This window comes from Eublepharis macularius, chromosome 6 (genome assembly GCF_028583425.1).
Source record: "Eublepharis macularius isolate TG4126 chromosome 6, MPM_Emac_v1.0, whole genome shotgun sequence".
Lineage (NCBI taxonomy): Eukaryota > Metazoa > Chordata > Lepidosauria > Squamata > Eublepharidae > Eublepharis > Eublepharis macularius.
This window is the reverse complement of record NC_072795.1, coordinates 88,518,004-88,536,684: the sequence shown is the minus strand read 5'-3', so window position 1 is coordinate 88,536,684 and position 18,681 is coordinate 88,518,004. Positions and strand designations below refer to the sequence as shown.

The following is an 18,681-nucleotide window of genomic DNA, read 5'->3' as shown; positions in this document are numbered from 1 at the left end:
AAAATTTTACTTAATTACTCTTAACTGCTTCAGGTCCTTCCCCCCCTTTATTCTGTTTACTTCAAGAGGGTCACTGATCCTTGGCAATGATTTTCTGTTGGGATAAGGGGAAGGTGGAGAGAAGGTCTACTTCTGTAAACTTTTCCCATTCATGGGAATTTAGATACAAATTGAATTTTTAAAGGCATAACTAGTGGCCTGGACATTATTTACAGTAATTCCCTTCTTGTTTCTTGAGATCTGAGGGGAAAGCATTCCTTTGTACCCAATGTTCTCCCAAGTAAAATTTGTGAAAGCAAGAAACAAAGTTGTATTTTCAATTGCATGCACAATGTGCAGAAAAAATCCTACAGGTGATCTTCCTGGATAGTTTCCTCGTGCCATTTTACCAGGAACTAAACACTTCCTTGTTTCTAAAGACTTGGTTGTGGCTGAGCAGAAATCTTGATATATGGTTGCCTGCTGGGGTTACTGCCTAGGAGTGTTCTTGTTTACTGAAATTTCCATTGATTGTTAATGCATTTAATGTATTGTTTTAGTCATTTCTGCATTTTGTTCTTTAAAAAATTTCAGTTGATTCAGATTGATTCAGGTTTTTAAACCGACTTGCATAGGAGTAAAAAACCCTTATTATTTTTGCCAGTGAGAAAACAAATGAGGAGGAGGGAGCGTTTTGATAAGAAAAAAGACGGAGGGGAAAGGGCTAGGATCTCTCATTGGTCTGATAAGATCCATAGCCTCCACAATGGCTGTTCAATTCTTCCTTCTATTCAGGTGGGAGAATTATATCCTGCGTGTGCGCGTGCACACACGCATCCCCCCTCCCCCACAAAAACCAAACCAAGCCATTATTCTGCCGTAGGGGTTTTAGAAATTGGAACAAGTTGTGCTTATATAAATTACAACAATGTTTGATTAACTATACCTAATTGACATAATTTATTCTGATCACACAATTTAAACTTTTAAGATATTTTATTATTCATATCCTAATATAGCCATGGGAAATGTTTTTCACTTATTCTCATCCTTTTTTAATATTCATGATCACACTGAATCCACAGTAGCTCTTGAGGGTAAAATATTAATAAAAAGAGGACCATTTGCTACTCTAACTGAGCAATTGGTGTCTGCTGCATTACTTAAGGGACCTCTGCACAGTAAATCTGTAGCAGTGACACCACAGTCTGGAATCTTAATTGCACAGATCTTTCTGATTTGACATGCCAAGCAGTACGGCCAGAAGATAATTTGCGTTCTTTGCTTAGGTCAGTCAGGAAACTATTGACAAACTATATATTTGAAATACAGAGAAAGAGTTGGTTGTGATAAATGAGAAATGGCATATTCCTCTAAATGTTTTTGAAGAGACAGAGAAATAAAACGTCTCCTAAAGCCACAGCAAAGACATGGTGGCTGCAGGGAAGAGAAGCTTGAAAGGAATTATGCATATCCACCTGGATACTGGATATCCACCTGGATATCCACCTGGATACTGGATAATAGGCATATCCAGCTATCATCCAGTATCCTGAGAAAATTGTATTATCCTCTGTCTAATAACTGTCTTGTAAGATCAGACTAAGATTTGTCTACTCTGGCAGTATGCTTAACAGTGGTTAACTACATGTTCTTGATCAGGGGACATAAAGGTTTGTTACCAGAATAGGTCACAGAGGGATCTTACCACCTTGCATAGAGGCATTCAGAATAATTATGAATAAACCTACTGTTCATGAATTTGTCTAATTCCTTTATGCAAACCATCTAAGCACTTTATCATCATCATATGTTGTGGTAGCTAGTTCCATATATTAGTTAAATGTCATATAAAGACATATTTATCTCTCTTGGACATTTTGCTAATCAGTAGGTAACCAACTTAAAGTAGTATGAGACATGATATATGAAACAATGGAAAAACTTTACGCAGGTAAAATCAGATACGTGTCTTCTGCTTTGCAGTGGAGGATAAATAAGTCTTCTCATTAAGTTTATTATACCTCTTTGCTGCCATTTTGATGATGACATCTTGCTATGTATTGGGGTTGGATTAGAATTATTTGAAAACTATAACAATATTTCATATCCCCAGCTTCCTCTTATCAAAATTGTTTCCTTTAACTGGGAAAAATGTTGGACATTATATAGCCACTTTTAAGGCCAGTTGATTGAATTTATATGTGTGTGTGTGTTTGGATTTGAAGAAAACCTTTTAAAAGTTGAGTCTTTTGTGTGAGATCTCATGTTGAGTGACATTTCTTTTATGCACTTCACCTTTATTACTAACAATATCATCTGCTGACAACTTGACCATACTCTGTGTCTTGCTAGCCAGATGAGTTTGGATACTGTGGGAATTAATCTAGTTCCTACAGTTTTGGGATCAAAGTTCAAGGCCCAGAAAACATGGATTTCTGTATATAGCCATAAATAATGCATTATTAATTTCAACAGGAAGAAATTGAAGTCTACATTATTCAGTAATATCCAAATAAACTGCACATAACCTTCATCAAGTGCTATTCTGGTGAAGAACTGCTGGAGGTTGTCAAAACTACAAGCATAAAAACTGACACAAAATTAATTATTTATTTCATAGTGTGTCTTCCAATTAAAATCTAGATTTTCCTCTTTGGTACCTAAAAGGTAGCAAATCTAACAAACAATATATAATATCAGAATAATCATCCTGTAATAGACATACATGTATTAACACGTTTCTAGAAGTCAGACTAAAAATGGTTACTTAAGCATTTTGCAATCTTGTATTGGTTGAAATAAGCAGTGAGGCACAGTTTCATCTAGAAATATTCTCAGATAGCTGAATCTGATGTCTTTTCTTGGAAGAAAGATCAAATTTTGCAAAAATCCCTGGAGAGAATGATTAGGTAATAGTATGATTTCAAAGATGAGGCAAATTTGCATCACATAGGCTTATGGCCTAACTAAACGTTATGATTTTGCTACAGACATCTCTGTGATGGGTGCACTTCTCAAGTGCAGATGGGCTTATTTTAAGTTAGTATTATGGTACACAGAAAAAGGTGGCTTAGACCTTTCCCAGGATGCTGCTGGTTTGGATTGGTGGATTATCTGGAGCTGCAATTCAGTACATATAAAATCTAAGCAGAAATCTACGGATGAAAAATCTCCTAAGGCTTGATTCAGAAAAGTCCTGACAATTTACATGTGACAATGGGAAACTCTTAGAAATAAGATACTTCTTTCCTTAAGAGGCACCATTTCACACAAACATACATGCCTTGCTGTTCCTATTGCTACAATAAGCTGGTAAAGATGATGGCCAGCCAAAGGGTCGATAGGCAATGTGCTGTTCCCTCCCTCCTTCTCTTTCCTTTCTTCCCTGGTGCCCTGGATGCTGTTTGCAGCACCAGAAGCACTGAGGTATGGCCTCAGAGTGTCATTAAGATGTCCGGTACCATATATTTCCCAGGGTGCCCTCAAAGCTCTTGAAATGGTTTCTGAAAGTCTGAGAAGGGTGGTAGAGAGAGATTAACTCCCCATTCATCTTCCCAACCTTCTCGTTAGTTGTATGATTGACTTCTTGGCTTGCTGCCACTGCCAACCTGTTACAGTCCAAAATAAGTGGAAAGGGAGGGGAGTTCATCTCTGGTTCAGATATACTTTCATTAAGTATTTCTACTGTGACCATCATCACTGACAGAAAGAACATTAGGAACCAACTTTAGCCTTTTATTATTGAGGGCAAAGTCACTTAAATTGCCATTTAGAATTCTAAAAACAAGAGGAGAAAATTCAATGCCTTGGAACATCTATTAATCAGATACCTTGGGAACATAAATTTGCCTACAATAGGAATGGCTATAAATCTTATAGTTGTATGGTACTGAGAAATATATGAGAATTGTAAAAGACAGAGCTGACTGAGTCCTTAAGCACCAACTACAGTTCCATTTTATGACAAGAGTTAAGCGTTTATTGTAAAATTCCCTTTTTTTCCTAATTGGGGAATGAGTATATTGTTATCATGAAGGAGGTCAGTGAAGAAGGGAGAAGAGATGAGTCAGAGGAAGGTGAAAGAAATGGGTAAGACTTTGAATTCCCAATATCGTAGACTGATGATAAATGCAATAGGGTAGTTAGGACTCTCTAAATATATGGAAAGAGAAACATCCATGTAGAGTGAACTAGCTACCAAAAGTTCCTCTTCTAGTCTCCCCTCTAGTACTTGTTTACACACACATTTGCAGCTGCTGAGTATTATAAAACAGTAGTTCACTGTTCTATGTTAGTGAATGGTAGAGACAGTTTAGCCAAGTGACTCTATGAAATCTAAGATGAAGCCAAATAATCAATGATAAATTCAATGAACTGAAAGTATAAAGAGATAGATTCACAGATAAAAGCAATACAGAAGGCAACTTCCAATTAAGCTGTTTAGCCCAGTGATACAGCTTTTCTGGAAAAATGGGGAAATTATCAGGTGTCCTCAATAGAGCACATTCTGATTGAACATGTCTGTTTTGACTTATATCTAGCAAGCAAAAATTGAAATGCACCTCATGTTAATTTTATGTTGCAGTAGCAACAAATGCAGGAACCAAAATATTCGATTAGAGGGACAAACAAGTGTGATTTCAAAGTTCAAACAAATTCAAAGCTTAGCTTTAGAAATTATTACTGGAATAATGCATGTACAATTTTAAAGACTAGAGCATGTTCTTCCTTTGCATTGTTTAAATGTAAAGAAAAATGAAGATGTTGTAAACTGTGAACACACCAATTTTAGCACATCTAACGAACTATGCGTGACATGGGCCATGACTATTCATTCATCCATTTCAACAGAATTTCACTCCCTTACTTGAAGGTCGCTGGGGCACTTCCATTTCACTGCCTCTCTCCACAGCATCACATGCATTTCTTGTTACTTTCATATCAGGTAGGGGATTAAAATACCATTCTGTGGGAGGAGGCATAAATAAAAATGCTTGCTTCATTTTTTATAGGACCCAAATAGCCAATAGAGTTAATTTGTAACTGGATTTTTAAATTTAGATTGTATGATGTATTGTCGAAGGCTTTCACGGCCGGAGAATGATGGTTGTTGGGGGTTTTCCGGGCTGTATTGCCGTGGTCTTGGCATTGTAGTTCCTGACGTTTCGCCAGCAGCTGTGGCTGGCATCTTCAGAGGTGTAGCACCAAAAGACAGAGATCTCTCAGTGTCACAGTGTGGAAAAGATGTAGGTCATTTGTATCTACTCAGGAGGGGTGGGGTTGAGCTGAGTCATTCTGTAAGAGTTTCCCAGGGTGTGGAATGCTAATGGCGGGAGGCTTCACTGTATCCTGAGGAGGTTCTTTTGCATATGGATTGGTGCTTGATGTGCTAATCTTCTCTGCAGGGCTAATCTTCTCTGCAGAGAAGATTAGCACATCAAGCACCAATCCATATGCAAAAGAACCTCCTCAGGATACAGTGAAGCCTCCCGCCATTAGCATTCCACACCCTGGGAAACTCTTACAGAATGACTCAGCTCAACCCCACCCCTCCTGAGTAGATACAAATGACCTACATCTTTTCCACACTGTGACACTGAGAGATCTCTGTCTTTTGGTGCTACACCTCTGAAGATGCCAGCCACAGCTGCTGGCGAAACGTCAGGAACTACAATGCCAAGACCACGGCAATACAGGCCGGAAAACCCCCAACAACCATTAGATTGTATGTGTTGGTGGTCCCTGTTCCCCCATTCATAAATTAATAAAACATGCATGTATTCTCATGTAATTCTAAGAGATAATCACTTGAACATTAATTACAATTTTGAAGCTGCCAAGCTTACCTAATATGGCATTGAAAAAGGCATCTATTTATTGTTGTTAATTTTATAAAACAACAGCACTTAAAAATGGAAAATTTTCTTTGAAAAAATAAAGCACCGGAAAAACTTTCTTCGCACACAACTCTAATTAATGCCTACCACTTTAAAATATCTAAACACACATCTCTCATCACAACCACAGAGTAAGGTTGCTGCCCTTCTCTTGGCCCTTATCCTGTATCTTAATAGCAGCAGACTTAAAAATTTAGCAGATGAAATATATTTGCAGCATGAAATTAAGTGGTGAAAGAAGTCTCACCTCGTTGATTTCTGAACAGGCCCAGGAGAAAAGTGACAACTCTACAACACAGTTATGGGACCTCATGATATGTGCAACAAACATTGGGGGCAAGGAGAAGCTATGTGCAAGGTGGATGAGGAATTTTTTTAAAGCATAGATGGTCTTTGATGGGAGATGTTCCCCAAGAGGCTTACCCTACAACCACTGCGGCTTAATAACTGTTTTTGTGAACTTCTGAAGTTTCACCAGAGATTGATATTTAAAGTCCAACAGTCCAAGTTCAATATGCAAATGATATGGTCAAGCAACCTCCACACAGTGTATGGTTGATAAAAGAGGCTGCTCACTCTTACTGTGAAGTGTGCATCCAGTTTTTCCATGTTAATTTCAACTATCATAGTATATTTCATAGATTTGCTTAGTGAGTGAGTGTGGTTTCAGATAGCAGTGTAATAAACTCTTTTAAATTATTACTGTAACCATCTTACTGTTTTTATATGGATGACTTCTCCCAATTATCTGTACTTCTCACAACCATATTATTTCTTCATTCTAAATAATGCTTTCATTTATACCACTTGTCTTAATTAAAATCCAGTTAGAACCATTAAAATCCACTGATCTATTCCATTTTCTGATACGAATTATTCTTTGAAAATGCTGCTTTAGCTCATTTAGGGGAGTTTGTATGTGAGGTTTCTATATTTCTATGCATGCAACTGTCTAATTGATTCTGCTTATAGCTTTATCCAGAGTCTCCTTTTATACTTAGAAATGATATAAATTTTTGAAGGCCTCTTCTGGGTATGTAGAATTCTATATGGTTAAGAAACATAATGGTGTACTTCACTTGCTGATTTAATAATGAGGTTTTTGATAACATACCGTGGTCATTTATCCTGTAAACAGTAAGCCCATAGAATCACTGTTTGGTGTAATAAGGTAAAATTGTGATACAGAATGACAAGTAGCACATTTTGTTCAGGATCCTATAAAAGAACACATACTGTCATGTCTGTGTTCAGTCATGCCATGATTGTCTGTATGTTGTAACCGCAATGCTCATTATTAACCTGATGTATTCTCTCCTTAGTACAAGTGTTACTTTTGAGACCCAGAGTGGGCCTTTCCTGTTATTTTATAGAAATATGCTCCTCTAAGCTAGCACTGACCTTGGAGTGTCTAGATGCCAGCTCTTGCTACTTAGCCCAGATGCTGGGAATGTATGATTGTATACTGAGTGACTAGCCATAACTAAAAAAGGTTCTCACAGGACCTGTGTATACTGCGCGCCAAAACCTTAATAGTTAGAGTGCAGGAAAATCAAGTGTAACATAGAACTGCTTGCCTTGCCTTATCACTTCTACCAAGCTCCATGGTGGAGTGCAGACCTGAACTGTCAAATCCTAAATAAAGCTTTTCTACTCGAACCAATGCATGTTCACTGGAGAGGAGCTGTGGGATCTACCTGCCAGGAACTGATGCACACACGCACACACTCACCATTCCAGAAGTGACAGCATTGCTTCTGCAGTGGGAGTGCTCTTGTGCTTCACTTGGGACCAAAGCACAGGAGCAGTCCCGTGGTGGGCACAATGATGTCATTCCCAGAAGTGATGTCATCAGATTGGCGCTGGGAGCATGGGCTTTGTGTGCATGCAAAAACCTTCTCCTGATGAGTACTGGGTTCCTCGCCCTCCTGCTGGGAGGATATAGGGACCTGGGAACCATATTTGTAAGGTGAGCTTGAATACGTTCTATTGATCTTAGAAATAAGACATTCAATTAACTAATCTCTAAAGCTTTACAGAGGAATTGCTAAAATCTTTCTTGCTATGGTTAAGAATTAGTATGCACAATCATGAACTGTAAATAGAAATAAATTTTGTTTATGACTCATTCCTAAGCTACTATATCACCACACTTTTGAGAGATTCCTCTTTCTGTAAGAACCTCTACAAGTTGTTTTAAATGTGTTCCTGCTCACTCAATCACTGCTTTCCCCTTCAGAAACGTTTCTCTTAAGACTCTGTTAATCTTGGATCTGATTCCCACTAACAGGGATGTGAGCTGCCCCTCCCCCACCCAGCTGGTTGCTCCTGCCCTTGGCCGTCTTCCTGGGTGCCTTGGGATGGTCTCCCTCTACCTCAGAAATAGGCAGGGGAAGGGGTTGCTCCATCTGATCCTCCTCCTGCCCGCTGATTGTGCCTTCAGCCCTCTCTCTCTTGCTCACCTTGGTTCAGGCTACGCTAGTTGTCTCCTCCCCAGCTTCCTTGGGAGGCCTCCCTTTTACGGCTCCCTCCTGGCCCACCCCCTCCTGGGGCAGCCAATCCGCTGTGGGAAGTGGATTTAATGAAAGAGATTTTATGTACCTTTATGTGCCTTCTATTACTGTTATGCACTTTTACCATTCTCAGGAGCTAATGTAGTATTTATAATGCAACTTGCAAGAAAATGAGACTTGAAACAAAAGACCAAAGCAGAATGTATGTTATACATGTAAATCACTGTGAGAAGTAAGATCAAAATATTGTGAAGCTTGCTACCAGGTAGATTGCACTTGATAAACACTTGCTTATGACTTGACACCTGTTCATGACTTGATACAGAAACTCCTTCGTAAAACTGCTTATGCAAAATGTTGTAATGAAAGCTAGCTGAAAGCTAATTAGATTAACAGAACCTTTCAAGGTTGAAAGGAAACCACAAAGCAGAGGAATGGGTGCTGAATGTAACTTCAAGCACATTCCTAGGGAAGGGAGAGCGGTCCCCTCCCATGAAACCCAAAGAAATATTCTCCGCTTGAAACCCACAAGGTTGCCAAAAGCAACAGCGGGGCACCTTTACTAACTGTTACATGGACCAAAGGAATGGGCATGAATGAAAAGCCTATGAAAGAGATGTATGGGAAAGGAAGGAAGATGTCCCTTCCAGAGATACACCAAGGACAGATAAGATAAGCAATGGCAATTGGGTAATATTGTAATTGTGCTGTTGACCTAAGTTGTTTCTTCCAATAAGGATACCCCTGGTCACTTGTATCATAAGAGGTGGTTGCCCACTTGAGCCAATGGGGGCCACTGTATTTTCTGAGCCAACAGAATAACAAATATTATAATTAACCAAAAGGTATGAATTGCTTTGTACTGCTATTGTAGCTTTGATGAGCGTTGGGCACAAGGGGACCTTTTACTCTTTGTGTAACCATCGTCATCCATCGTTTAATAAATGGTTATAGATTGCTTCATCCGCAGGACTCCGCGTCTGTCTCTTATTATGATTGGACATTCGAGACACCAGTTGTGTCCAACACCACCTTTCCCAACCTTCCTTTCCTGGGCTCCTCCCTCCCCCATTGGCCACACTCCTGCCCTTCTCCCTTGTGCCCTGCCTCCTTCCTGGGCTTTGCCCCAATGGGACACCCTCTTTCCCTGTTCCCATGTCCCGCCTCCCCATCCCATACCCCTGCCCACTTCCCGGTCCGAGCCCCGCCCACCCCAGGCATCCTCTCCAGCTGAGCCTTGGGGCTGGGGTTAGTAGTGGCCACTGGGACCTCCTGCAGCCTTGCCTGCCCAGGCCAGGCCAGGCCTCCGGCCACCGCAGCCCTAGCTCTGAGGGCCGAGCCAAGGTCGGCGGCGGTGGGGAGGCTGTCCTGGTCGAGCCCCACAGCTCGGTGTTGCTCCCTGGGTGCAGCCATGCCACTGAGAGCTCCAGATGAGTCACGGGCTGCGCTGGCGCTGCTGCACTGCTCAGCTGTTTCATGGGCCCCACTGGCTTCCTGAGCGCTCCTCGCTGCATCTGCCTCGCCTGCCCTGTTGCAGGTAAGAGGGCTGGGGCGTGGATGTGAGGGGCTGCTGGGTCCTGCCCTGACCCCAGTTGGGATTGGGGTGGGATCAGGGCCAAATCCAAGGCTGCTACGGGTGGCATTGGACAAGGGAAGAACTGGTTGATGAGGTGAAAGTAGTGGGCACCCTGGGTAGCAGTGACCATCTTGGAAATTACAGTCTTGGGGAAGGGAAAAGCTGTCTGTAGTCAGATATACAGGTTGGACTTCAGAAAAGCAAATTTTAACAAACTGAAAATTATGCTGAGTGGGAGTTCAAGAGGGATGGGAGTTTCTTAAAGGCAAAGTATTAAAGGCACAATCACAAACAAGAAGGAAAAATGAGCCTAAAGAAGCCAAGGTGGCTCTATAAACAGCTTTCTAATGAACTGAGAAATAAAAAAGACTCATTTAGGGAATGGAAGGAGGGCCTTATAACCAAGGATGAATATAAACAATGCTTGTAGAAAGAGTGTTAGAAAAACTAAAGCTCAATATGAGCTTAGGTTAGCCACATATGCTAAAACAACAAAAAAGGGTTCTTTGCTTATGTTCAAAGTAAGAAAAAGAGCAAGGACATGGTAGGCCCATTGCAGGGACAGGAAAGTGAAATTATAAAAGGCAATGAAGAGAGGGCAGAACTGCTTAATTCCTACTTTTTCTCCGTCTTCTCCTGCGAGAGAAATGGTCCTCAACGTGGCAATAACAGAACACATTATGGGGGAAGGGAGTTTCAGCCTAGGATTGACATAGGGGTAGTACATAAACACCTAGTTTCTTTAAATGGAATGAAGTCCTCAGGTCCAGATGAATTGCACCCCAGGGTACTAAAAGAGCTCACAGATGTAATTCCTGAGCCTCTGTTCATTATTTTTTAAAATTCCTGGAGAACGAGTGAGGTGACAGAAGATTGGAGGCTGGCAAATGTTGTCCCCATCTTCAAGAAAAGGAAGAAGGAGGATCCAGGTAACTACCAACCCATTAGCTTGACGTCTATACCTGGAAAAGTTTTAGAACAACTCATCAAACAGTCAGCCATTGAGCATTTAGAAAGGATGGTTGTGATTACTAAGAGCCAGCGCAGGTTTCTCAAGAACAAGTAATGTCACACTAACCTTATCTCTTTTTTGAGAAAGTTACTACCTTACTGGATCAGGGGAATGCTGTAGATGTAGTTTATCTCAATTTCAGTAAGGCTTTTGATAAGGTTCCACATAATAGCCTTGTTTACAAGTTGGTAAAATGTGGTTTGGTTCCTATTACTGTTAGGTGGACCTGTAATTGGTTGACAGATCACACTCAAAGAGTACTTGTTAATGGTTCCTCATCCTCTTGGAGAAGAGTGACAAGTGGAGCACCTCTGGGATCGGTCCTGGGACCTGTTCTGTTCAACATTTTTATAAATGATTTGGATGAAGGAACAGAGGGAATACTTATTAAATTTACAGATGATACTAAATTTGGAGGGGTAGCAAATACGGTTGAAGATAGTCAGGGTACAGGATGATCTTAACAGGCTGGAAAACTGGACTAAAACAAATAAAATTAATTTCAACACAATATCAAAGGCATAATTCTAGGATGAGGGAGACTTGTCTTGGCAGTAGTATGTGTGAAAAGGATCTAGGGGTCTTAATAGACCATACACTGAACATGAGTCAACAGTATGATGTAGTAGCTAAAAAGGCAAATGCAATTTTGGGCTGTATCAACAGAAGCATAGTGTCCAGATCACACAAAGTGATGGTATCACTCTGCTCTGGTTAGACTTCACCTAGAGTATTGTGTTCATTTTTGGGCACCAGAATTTAAGAAGGATATAGACGAGCTGGAACTTGTCCAGAGGAGGGTGAGGGGTCTGGAGACCAAGTCCTATTAGGAGAAGGAGCTTGGTATGTTTAGCCTGGAGAGGAGACGACTGAGAGGTGATATGACAACCATCTTCAAGTACTTGAAGGGCTGTCATATAGAGGATGGTGCGGAGTTGTTTTCCACTGCCCCAGAAGGTCAGACCAGAACCAACGAGTTGAAATTAAATCAAAAGAGTTTTGGGCTAAACATTAGGAAGAACTTCCTGACAGTTGGAGCAGTCCCTCAGTGGAACAGGCTTCCTCAGGAGGTGGTGGGCTCTCCTTTGGAGGTTTTTAAGCAGAGGCTAGATGGCTATCTGACAGCAATGCTGATTCTGTGAACTTAGGCAGATCATGAGAGGGAGGGCAGGAAGGGTTACATCTGTGCTTAGTTCTTGTGGCCCCTTCTTACATGCCCATAGTAAAGCTGATGGCCATCTTGGGGTCAGGTAGCAATCTTCCCCAGGCCAGTTAGGCTAGGGATCCCGATGGTGTTTTGCTATCTTCTGAGCATGGAACAGGGGTCACTGGGGGTGCAAGGAGGAGATAGTTGTGAATTTCCTGCATTGTGCAGGGGGTTTGACTAGATGACCGTAGAGGTTCCTTCCAACCTTATGTTTCTTCTATATTGCTCCTCAAATACAGTCATTAAATAGTATCTTCCATAACTATTAATCAGACCCCTGCTGCTGTTCACAACAGCTTTCTTGTCCTAAAGTTTTTTGCAAGTTAATTTTATTCTTCTGTACCGTAATCTTTTGAGTTTCCCTCCCATCACTTTTTTCCTCCCATACTTCTTCACCATTTAACTCCCAACAAGAATTCATTCCTTCTTCCATTTTAGCGAAGAATTTCCAACTAGTGTTAACATTTCAGCTACTGATAGTTTCTTTGTTTTAAAAAGTAATCAGTGTTTTGATAGACGTTCTGGACAGACATATTTATTCACTCAGTTTCTTTCTTTCTTTTTTTTAGGTTAAACAACAAAACCTTTCAAGCTGATGTTATTAAGATGAAAATCTCCAAAGAATTTCTGTGTCTTGGAAATTACATGTTAAAGGAACATATTTAAACCTCAAAAGTATATACTTTTTAAACTTTGTTCACTTTTGGAACGATCGAAGAACAATGAATTCATTTTGTTTTGGATGCCTGTTTACATTGTACAGTGAAATCCCATTCACTACATTTTGCTCAATGGGGAAAACCTGAACTGGAATTTTATTTGTCTTACTAACTTTATCTTATTGAGCCAAATTCTTATAAATAAGTCCAGACTACATTTTATTTACATCTAATATACCGCCATATATATTTTGAATCCGTTTTGGTTGCTAGTGATGTTTTTACATGGCAGCATCTTTATCTGTTTGCGGAGGGTATTCATGATTCCTTCTTCTGGAATGACTTTCACCCATCTGAACTTTTTGCCTCACAGCTGTCAATGGCGCATTTCACCAGTATTTTAATGGTATGAAGCATTGCATTCGTTGTTGCATACCTCTGTTACCAAATGACTTGCACAAACACTGTTCCAAGTGCCGAGGGCCAAGTCACAATAACAAAAATTGTCATCCTTACAAAAGAGAAAATAAAGTTCTGTTGTGCTTGGATAGCAAACAGATGAACTTGCTTGCAGTTCTGGAAGTAAGGACTCATCACAGTGAAGGCTGGAGTGGACTGTTTGGCCTGAAGAAAGGAAAGCTGTGCAGCTTAATGTTTGGATTATTAATAATGATGCTAGTGATGGCATCTTATATACTGACTGGAGCCAAACATGGCCTCTTGCTGATACTGCCCACACTCCATTATGGAGCTTTTACTAGCGGTTCAAACTTAATGGACAGTGAAACCCTCTGTGATGTGAAAGATCATTACCAGACATATACACTGAATATTTCATATGCCAAGGATTATCCAAGTATTAAAGTAATTATTGACACTATTACTTCAAATGTTGAATTCATCCCCAGACATTATCCACACTTAGAAGAGCTGAAAAAACAAGAGTTGCATGTAAGTATAAGGGGAAAAGACTGCTTTTATAATAGTGTTAGTATTGATTGCTATGTAGGAATCCTTCTTAATGTTGAGTCATATCATTGTATATATAAACCAGTGTCTGGAAGGTCTTAATACATATGGAAGAGGAAGGGATCATAGGGAATATTTGAACATGGACACAGTAGTCAGGTTGGCCCAGAGTGTATGTGACTTTCAGAATTTCTTTAGTTCATTTTGTATCTTGGAAAGCCAGACATGAAAATGGGTTTTCCTCTGGTTGTGGTGTGTATGTGAGACAGAGATAGGGCTGCCTCAGCTTTGTCCAATCAGTTCTGAAATGAGATAGCAAGTAAAGTTCAAAGGATATCCTTATCTAATCTAGTCTTAGTTCTTCCAGGAAAGTTACTTACTTGAAGATGCTCTGAATGCAGGGGGTTCATGGATATAGTTGTGTGCGAAGAAAGTCAGGGTTGTAGGAAACTTGGCTGAGAGAATAGTTAATTAGCTGGGAACAAATTTAAAGGAATATATTAATATATTTAAGCATAATTGCAGTTCCTGAGATTTTTATAACTCAAAAATATTTATGCAGCAAGGTTACCAAGCATCATATTTAATAATAAGAAAGCAGCATTTCTAAACTATGCCTTGTGAAGAATTCCTGTTTCAATGAAATATGTTGATATACATTTCACAAATTAAACTGGAACATTAATTTGATCTGCTTATTTTATCTCCATTGAAACCTGTGTTTTCTAATTAATGTTCCTTGCAAGCTCATTTTCCAGATTTCTTAATTCAATTGCAAGCTTCAGTTAGGTTTTCTTGTGGGATCTGTTCATAGAGTTGCTATGCATGTTCACTGTTGAAATTTGAATGTGATATCCTTAATGCTGTGAGCAAGAAATGTGCTTTGGTTGCTTGGAAGTGGTCCATACCTGACTTTTACACTGAAGCAACCATAAGAGCTACAGGATGCCTGTTTTTGTTGACAGTTTTGTCTTTGAAAATTCCTCTTGATTTCCTCATAAGAGGTGTGCTGGATCATATCAGTCACTTCACCAACTTGTTTCTTATAGTAATCAGCCATATGTCTCTAGGATATCTCCCAGCAAGCATTTATTATTTATTTATACCCTGGTTGTTTTCTCAATGGGGAGCCAAAGCAGGCTACATAGTCTCCTGTGCTCCATTTTATCCTCACAACTCTGTGAAGTGTGTAGGGCTGAATGTGACTGGTTCTAGATCATCCAGCAAACCTCCATGGGCAGAGTAGGGATTGAATCTGCGTCTCTCAGATACTAGTCCAACAACTACTATATCACACTGAGAGCAGAAACTCCTCCCCCGTTGCTTCATTCCATCTCATTCCCTAATTTCTTCATTAGTCATAAAGTTTTAATTTTAATAGAATAGTTGATACGAGTTCTTAATTTCCATAATCCGGTACTTATACCATGAATTGATTTTTGATGTGATGCCTACTTACCTGTGTTGGAAATAGCAAAGTCTGGTGTACAACAGCAGCAGGAAGGAAGAAGAGCCTACCATGCAGGGGGCAGCAAGGATCACTTAGTTAGGACAGTTAGAGCAGCACCTCTCTTGTTTCCTGGGAGTTATTTCCTTGTTTCCTATTGGGCTAAACAGGGCAATATCCTGCTTCTTCTCTCTCCTGCCACACTTCTTCTCTCTCTCTGCAAGATGTAGTCAGATAGCAAGGCATCTCTCTCTCCTCTTTACTCTCAAGTATGTAATTTCCTCAAATAAAACTTTTTGCCTCTTTAATCAGCACAGCGTAATTCCGCTGCATTATTTGCACTCATCCATCAGGGTTTATGGGCACCAGAGCTAACGCATGCTGAAATTAGAGAGAGCAATAAACTTCTGCCGGAGCTCAGATAGCTGCAGGCTAAAGCACAGAGGGCAGACAATAGGGGAAAGATGGCGGACTCCTGGGGAGCACAGCAGGGGTTCCACATCGACTGACTAGGCGACGAGAACTACGATATTTGGTCAGAAAGAATCAAAGCACGACTTATTGAGCTGGAGGTCTGGTGTGCAGTGAGAGATGCAGAACCAACGGGAGACCCACAGAAGGAAGCCAAATGGGCGAAACAGGACAGCAAGGCAAGGTCTATTATCATTAATGCTTTAAGTGATAAACAGCTGTTAAGAATTATTCACGAGCCCACAGCTGGAGACGTGTGGAGATCTCTTTCACAAATAAACAGGCAAGAATCAATTAAAACTAAAATCTTGCTAATGAGACAATTGTATCGAATTCAAATGCAGCCCCAGCAACAACTAAAAGATCATATTTCAAATTTCATGGAATTAACACAGAAATTAAGATCCCTTGGAAAGGAGATCCAGGATGAGGATTTGGCAACAATTTTGTTAAGCAGCCTTCCTCAATCTTATGCAAGCATTGTGCATGTTTTGGAAATGCAAGAAAGTCTAAGCTTAAACTATGTACTTGCAAGATTGCAAGAAGAAAATCTTAACAGACAATTTTATAAAGATCAGCCCAGAGAACTTGCTTTAAGAGTCAGTTCAAGAAATGATTTCTCCTGCAGCTTCTGTGGGAAGAGAGGGCACCTAAAAAGAAACTGCCGCTTTCGTGAATCACAAAGAGCGAGCAACAGTAACTTCCCCCCACGAGGGATGGAGACAAAAGCCTTTAGGAATGCAGATAAAGTCAATAGCTCACCCAATGCTAATAGCCGGCAGACCAAATAAAAACTGTTTAAATGTTGGTGCAAAAGATGAAAGTGTATTCCAATGGACAGTTGATTCTGGGTGTAATCAACATCTAGCTAAAGATGAAGAGTTATTTAATGAAATGAAAACACACCGTGAAACACTGTATACTGCTAATGGAGAAACTTTAACTGCTCGGGGACGAGGGAATGTGACTGCATATTGTGCACTACCCCATGGCCAAGTTAGAGAAGTGCAGATTGTTGACTGTCTCTACATACATGAACTTAAAAGCAATTTACTGTCTGTATCTGCGATGGCTCAGAAAGGCATTAAGACTGTGTTCAAAGGAGAGAAATGCTTTATTAGCAATGAAGGTGAATTAATTGCACAAGGCACATTAAAGGATGGACTGTATATGCTGGATTGCTCTGAAAGGGCAGTGAATTTAATTAAAGGGTGCAGTCATAAGAACTGTACACATCTTATGCATAAAAGGTTTGGACATGCTAATATGGATTATATATATCAGCTTGAAAGGCAGAATCTGACTAATGATTTGCAAACGAGAAAATGTCCTGATGCAGAGAAATGTGTTTGCTGTATTCAAGCCAAAGGCACAAGACCTTCTTTCACCAAGCAGAGTGAGAAGCAAACCACAAGACCACTGGAGCTGATTCACAGTGATGTCTGTGGACCCATGGGAACAGTAACACCCAGTGGAAGTAAGTACTTTCTGACTTTTACTGATGATTTTTCAAGATTTACTGTGATTTACCTGCTCAAAGAAAAGAGCCAAGTACTGGAGAAACTCAAGCTGTACCTAGCAATGGTGCAGAACAGATTCCAGAGAAAACCAATGGCTATCTGCACAGACAGTGGAGGCGAGTACGTGAGAAAGGAGATGACAAGCTTCCTAGCAGCTGAAGGAATAGAACATCAACTGACCGTGCCATACACCCCTGAACTCAACGGGATAGCGGAGAGGAAAAATCGTTCTCTCACAGAAATGTGCAGAAGTATGCTGCAAGAAGCAAAGTTACCTCAAGAATATTGGGGAGAAGCCATCAACACTGCCATCTATCTGCAGAACATGCTACCTACAAAGGGTGCAAGCAACACACCATTTGAACTGTGGTACAACCGCAAGCCCAATGTAAGGCATCTGAGAGTGTTTGGATCAAAAGCCTACACTTATGTTCCGAAGGAAAAGAGATTTAAGATGGATCTCAGAACAGAAGAAGGCATATTTTTTGGAGATGCACCAAGATGCAAAGGATACCGGATCCTCAACCCAGACACAGACACGGTGAAGATCCGCAACGTTGTGTACATTGATGAAAAAGAGAAGGCAAGCAAGCCAGACACCAGAGAATCTACACCAAAGGAAGCTGATGCAGCACAGCAGCCAGAGATTGTGCAACTCTGGGACCTGACTGAGACACAAGAGACACCTGCAGAGCCCACAGAAAGAGAAGGGGAAGCAGAGCCAAGTGTCAGATGCTCAGACAGAACAAACAAAGGAGTTCCACCATTGAAATTCTCTTACCTGGCAAAAACAGAAGCTGTACCAGAACCTTCTAGCTGGGAAGACATAGAAGGAATGCCAACAAGAGAAGCAGAGAAATGGAGAAAAGCTGCAAAAGAAGAAATTGGCTCTCTGATCCAGAACAAGACATGGATTCTCCCAGAACTACCACCTGGAAAGAGGACAGTAGGATGCAAATGGATTTTCAAAAGCAAACTTGATGCAGATGGAGAAGTACAGAAGTACAAAGCAAGACTAGTTGCAAAGGGATATTTCCAGAAGTATGGAGAAGACTATGATGAAACCTTTGCACCAGTAGTGAAACACACTTCAGTAAGAACACTACTGAGCATAGCAGCCGCAAGGAAGATGCATGTGGAGCATCTGGATGTGAAAACTGCTTTTCTACATGGAGATCTGAAAGAAGAAGTGTATATGACACAGCCTCCCAGATTTGAACAGTCCAAAGACAAGAGGACTTGTATGCAAACTGCAGAAGAGCATTTATGGACTGAAACAGGCTGCAAGGGCCTGGAACCAGAAACTGAACCAAATGCTCATCAAAGAAGGATTCAAGCAAGGCGGGGCAGAATGCTGCCTGTACTCAAGAAAGAAAGACAACAAATTGACTTTTATTCTAAATTATGTAGATGATCTTCTCCTTTGTT

General features: G+C 40.5%; 1 protein-coding gene across 6 annotated transcripts in view; it reads left to right on the top strand.

Annotated features, from left to right (window-relative positions):
* CHST15 (carbohydrate sulfotransferase 15) overlaps positions 1-18,681 on the top strand; it is a 119,769-nt gene that overhangs the window by 69,928 nt on the left and 31,160 nt on the right. For all 6 annotated transcript variants that reach the window (XM_054982909.1, XM_054982908.1, XM_054982907.1 and 3 more), the window contains exon 3: positions 12,757-13,797. In XM_054982909.1, the coding sequence (XP_054838884.1) occupies positions 13,255-13,797 (543 nt within the window). In that variant the 5' untranslated portion in view covers positions 12,757-13,254. The remainder of the gene's footprint in view (positions 1-12,756; positions 13,798-18,681) is intronic.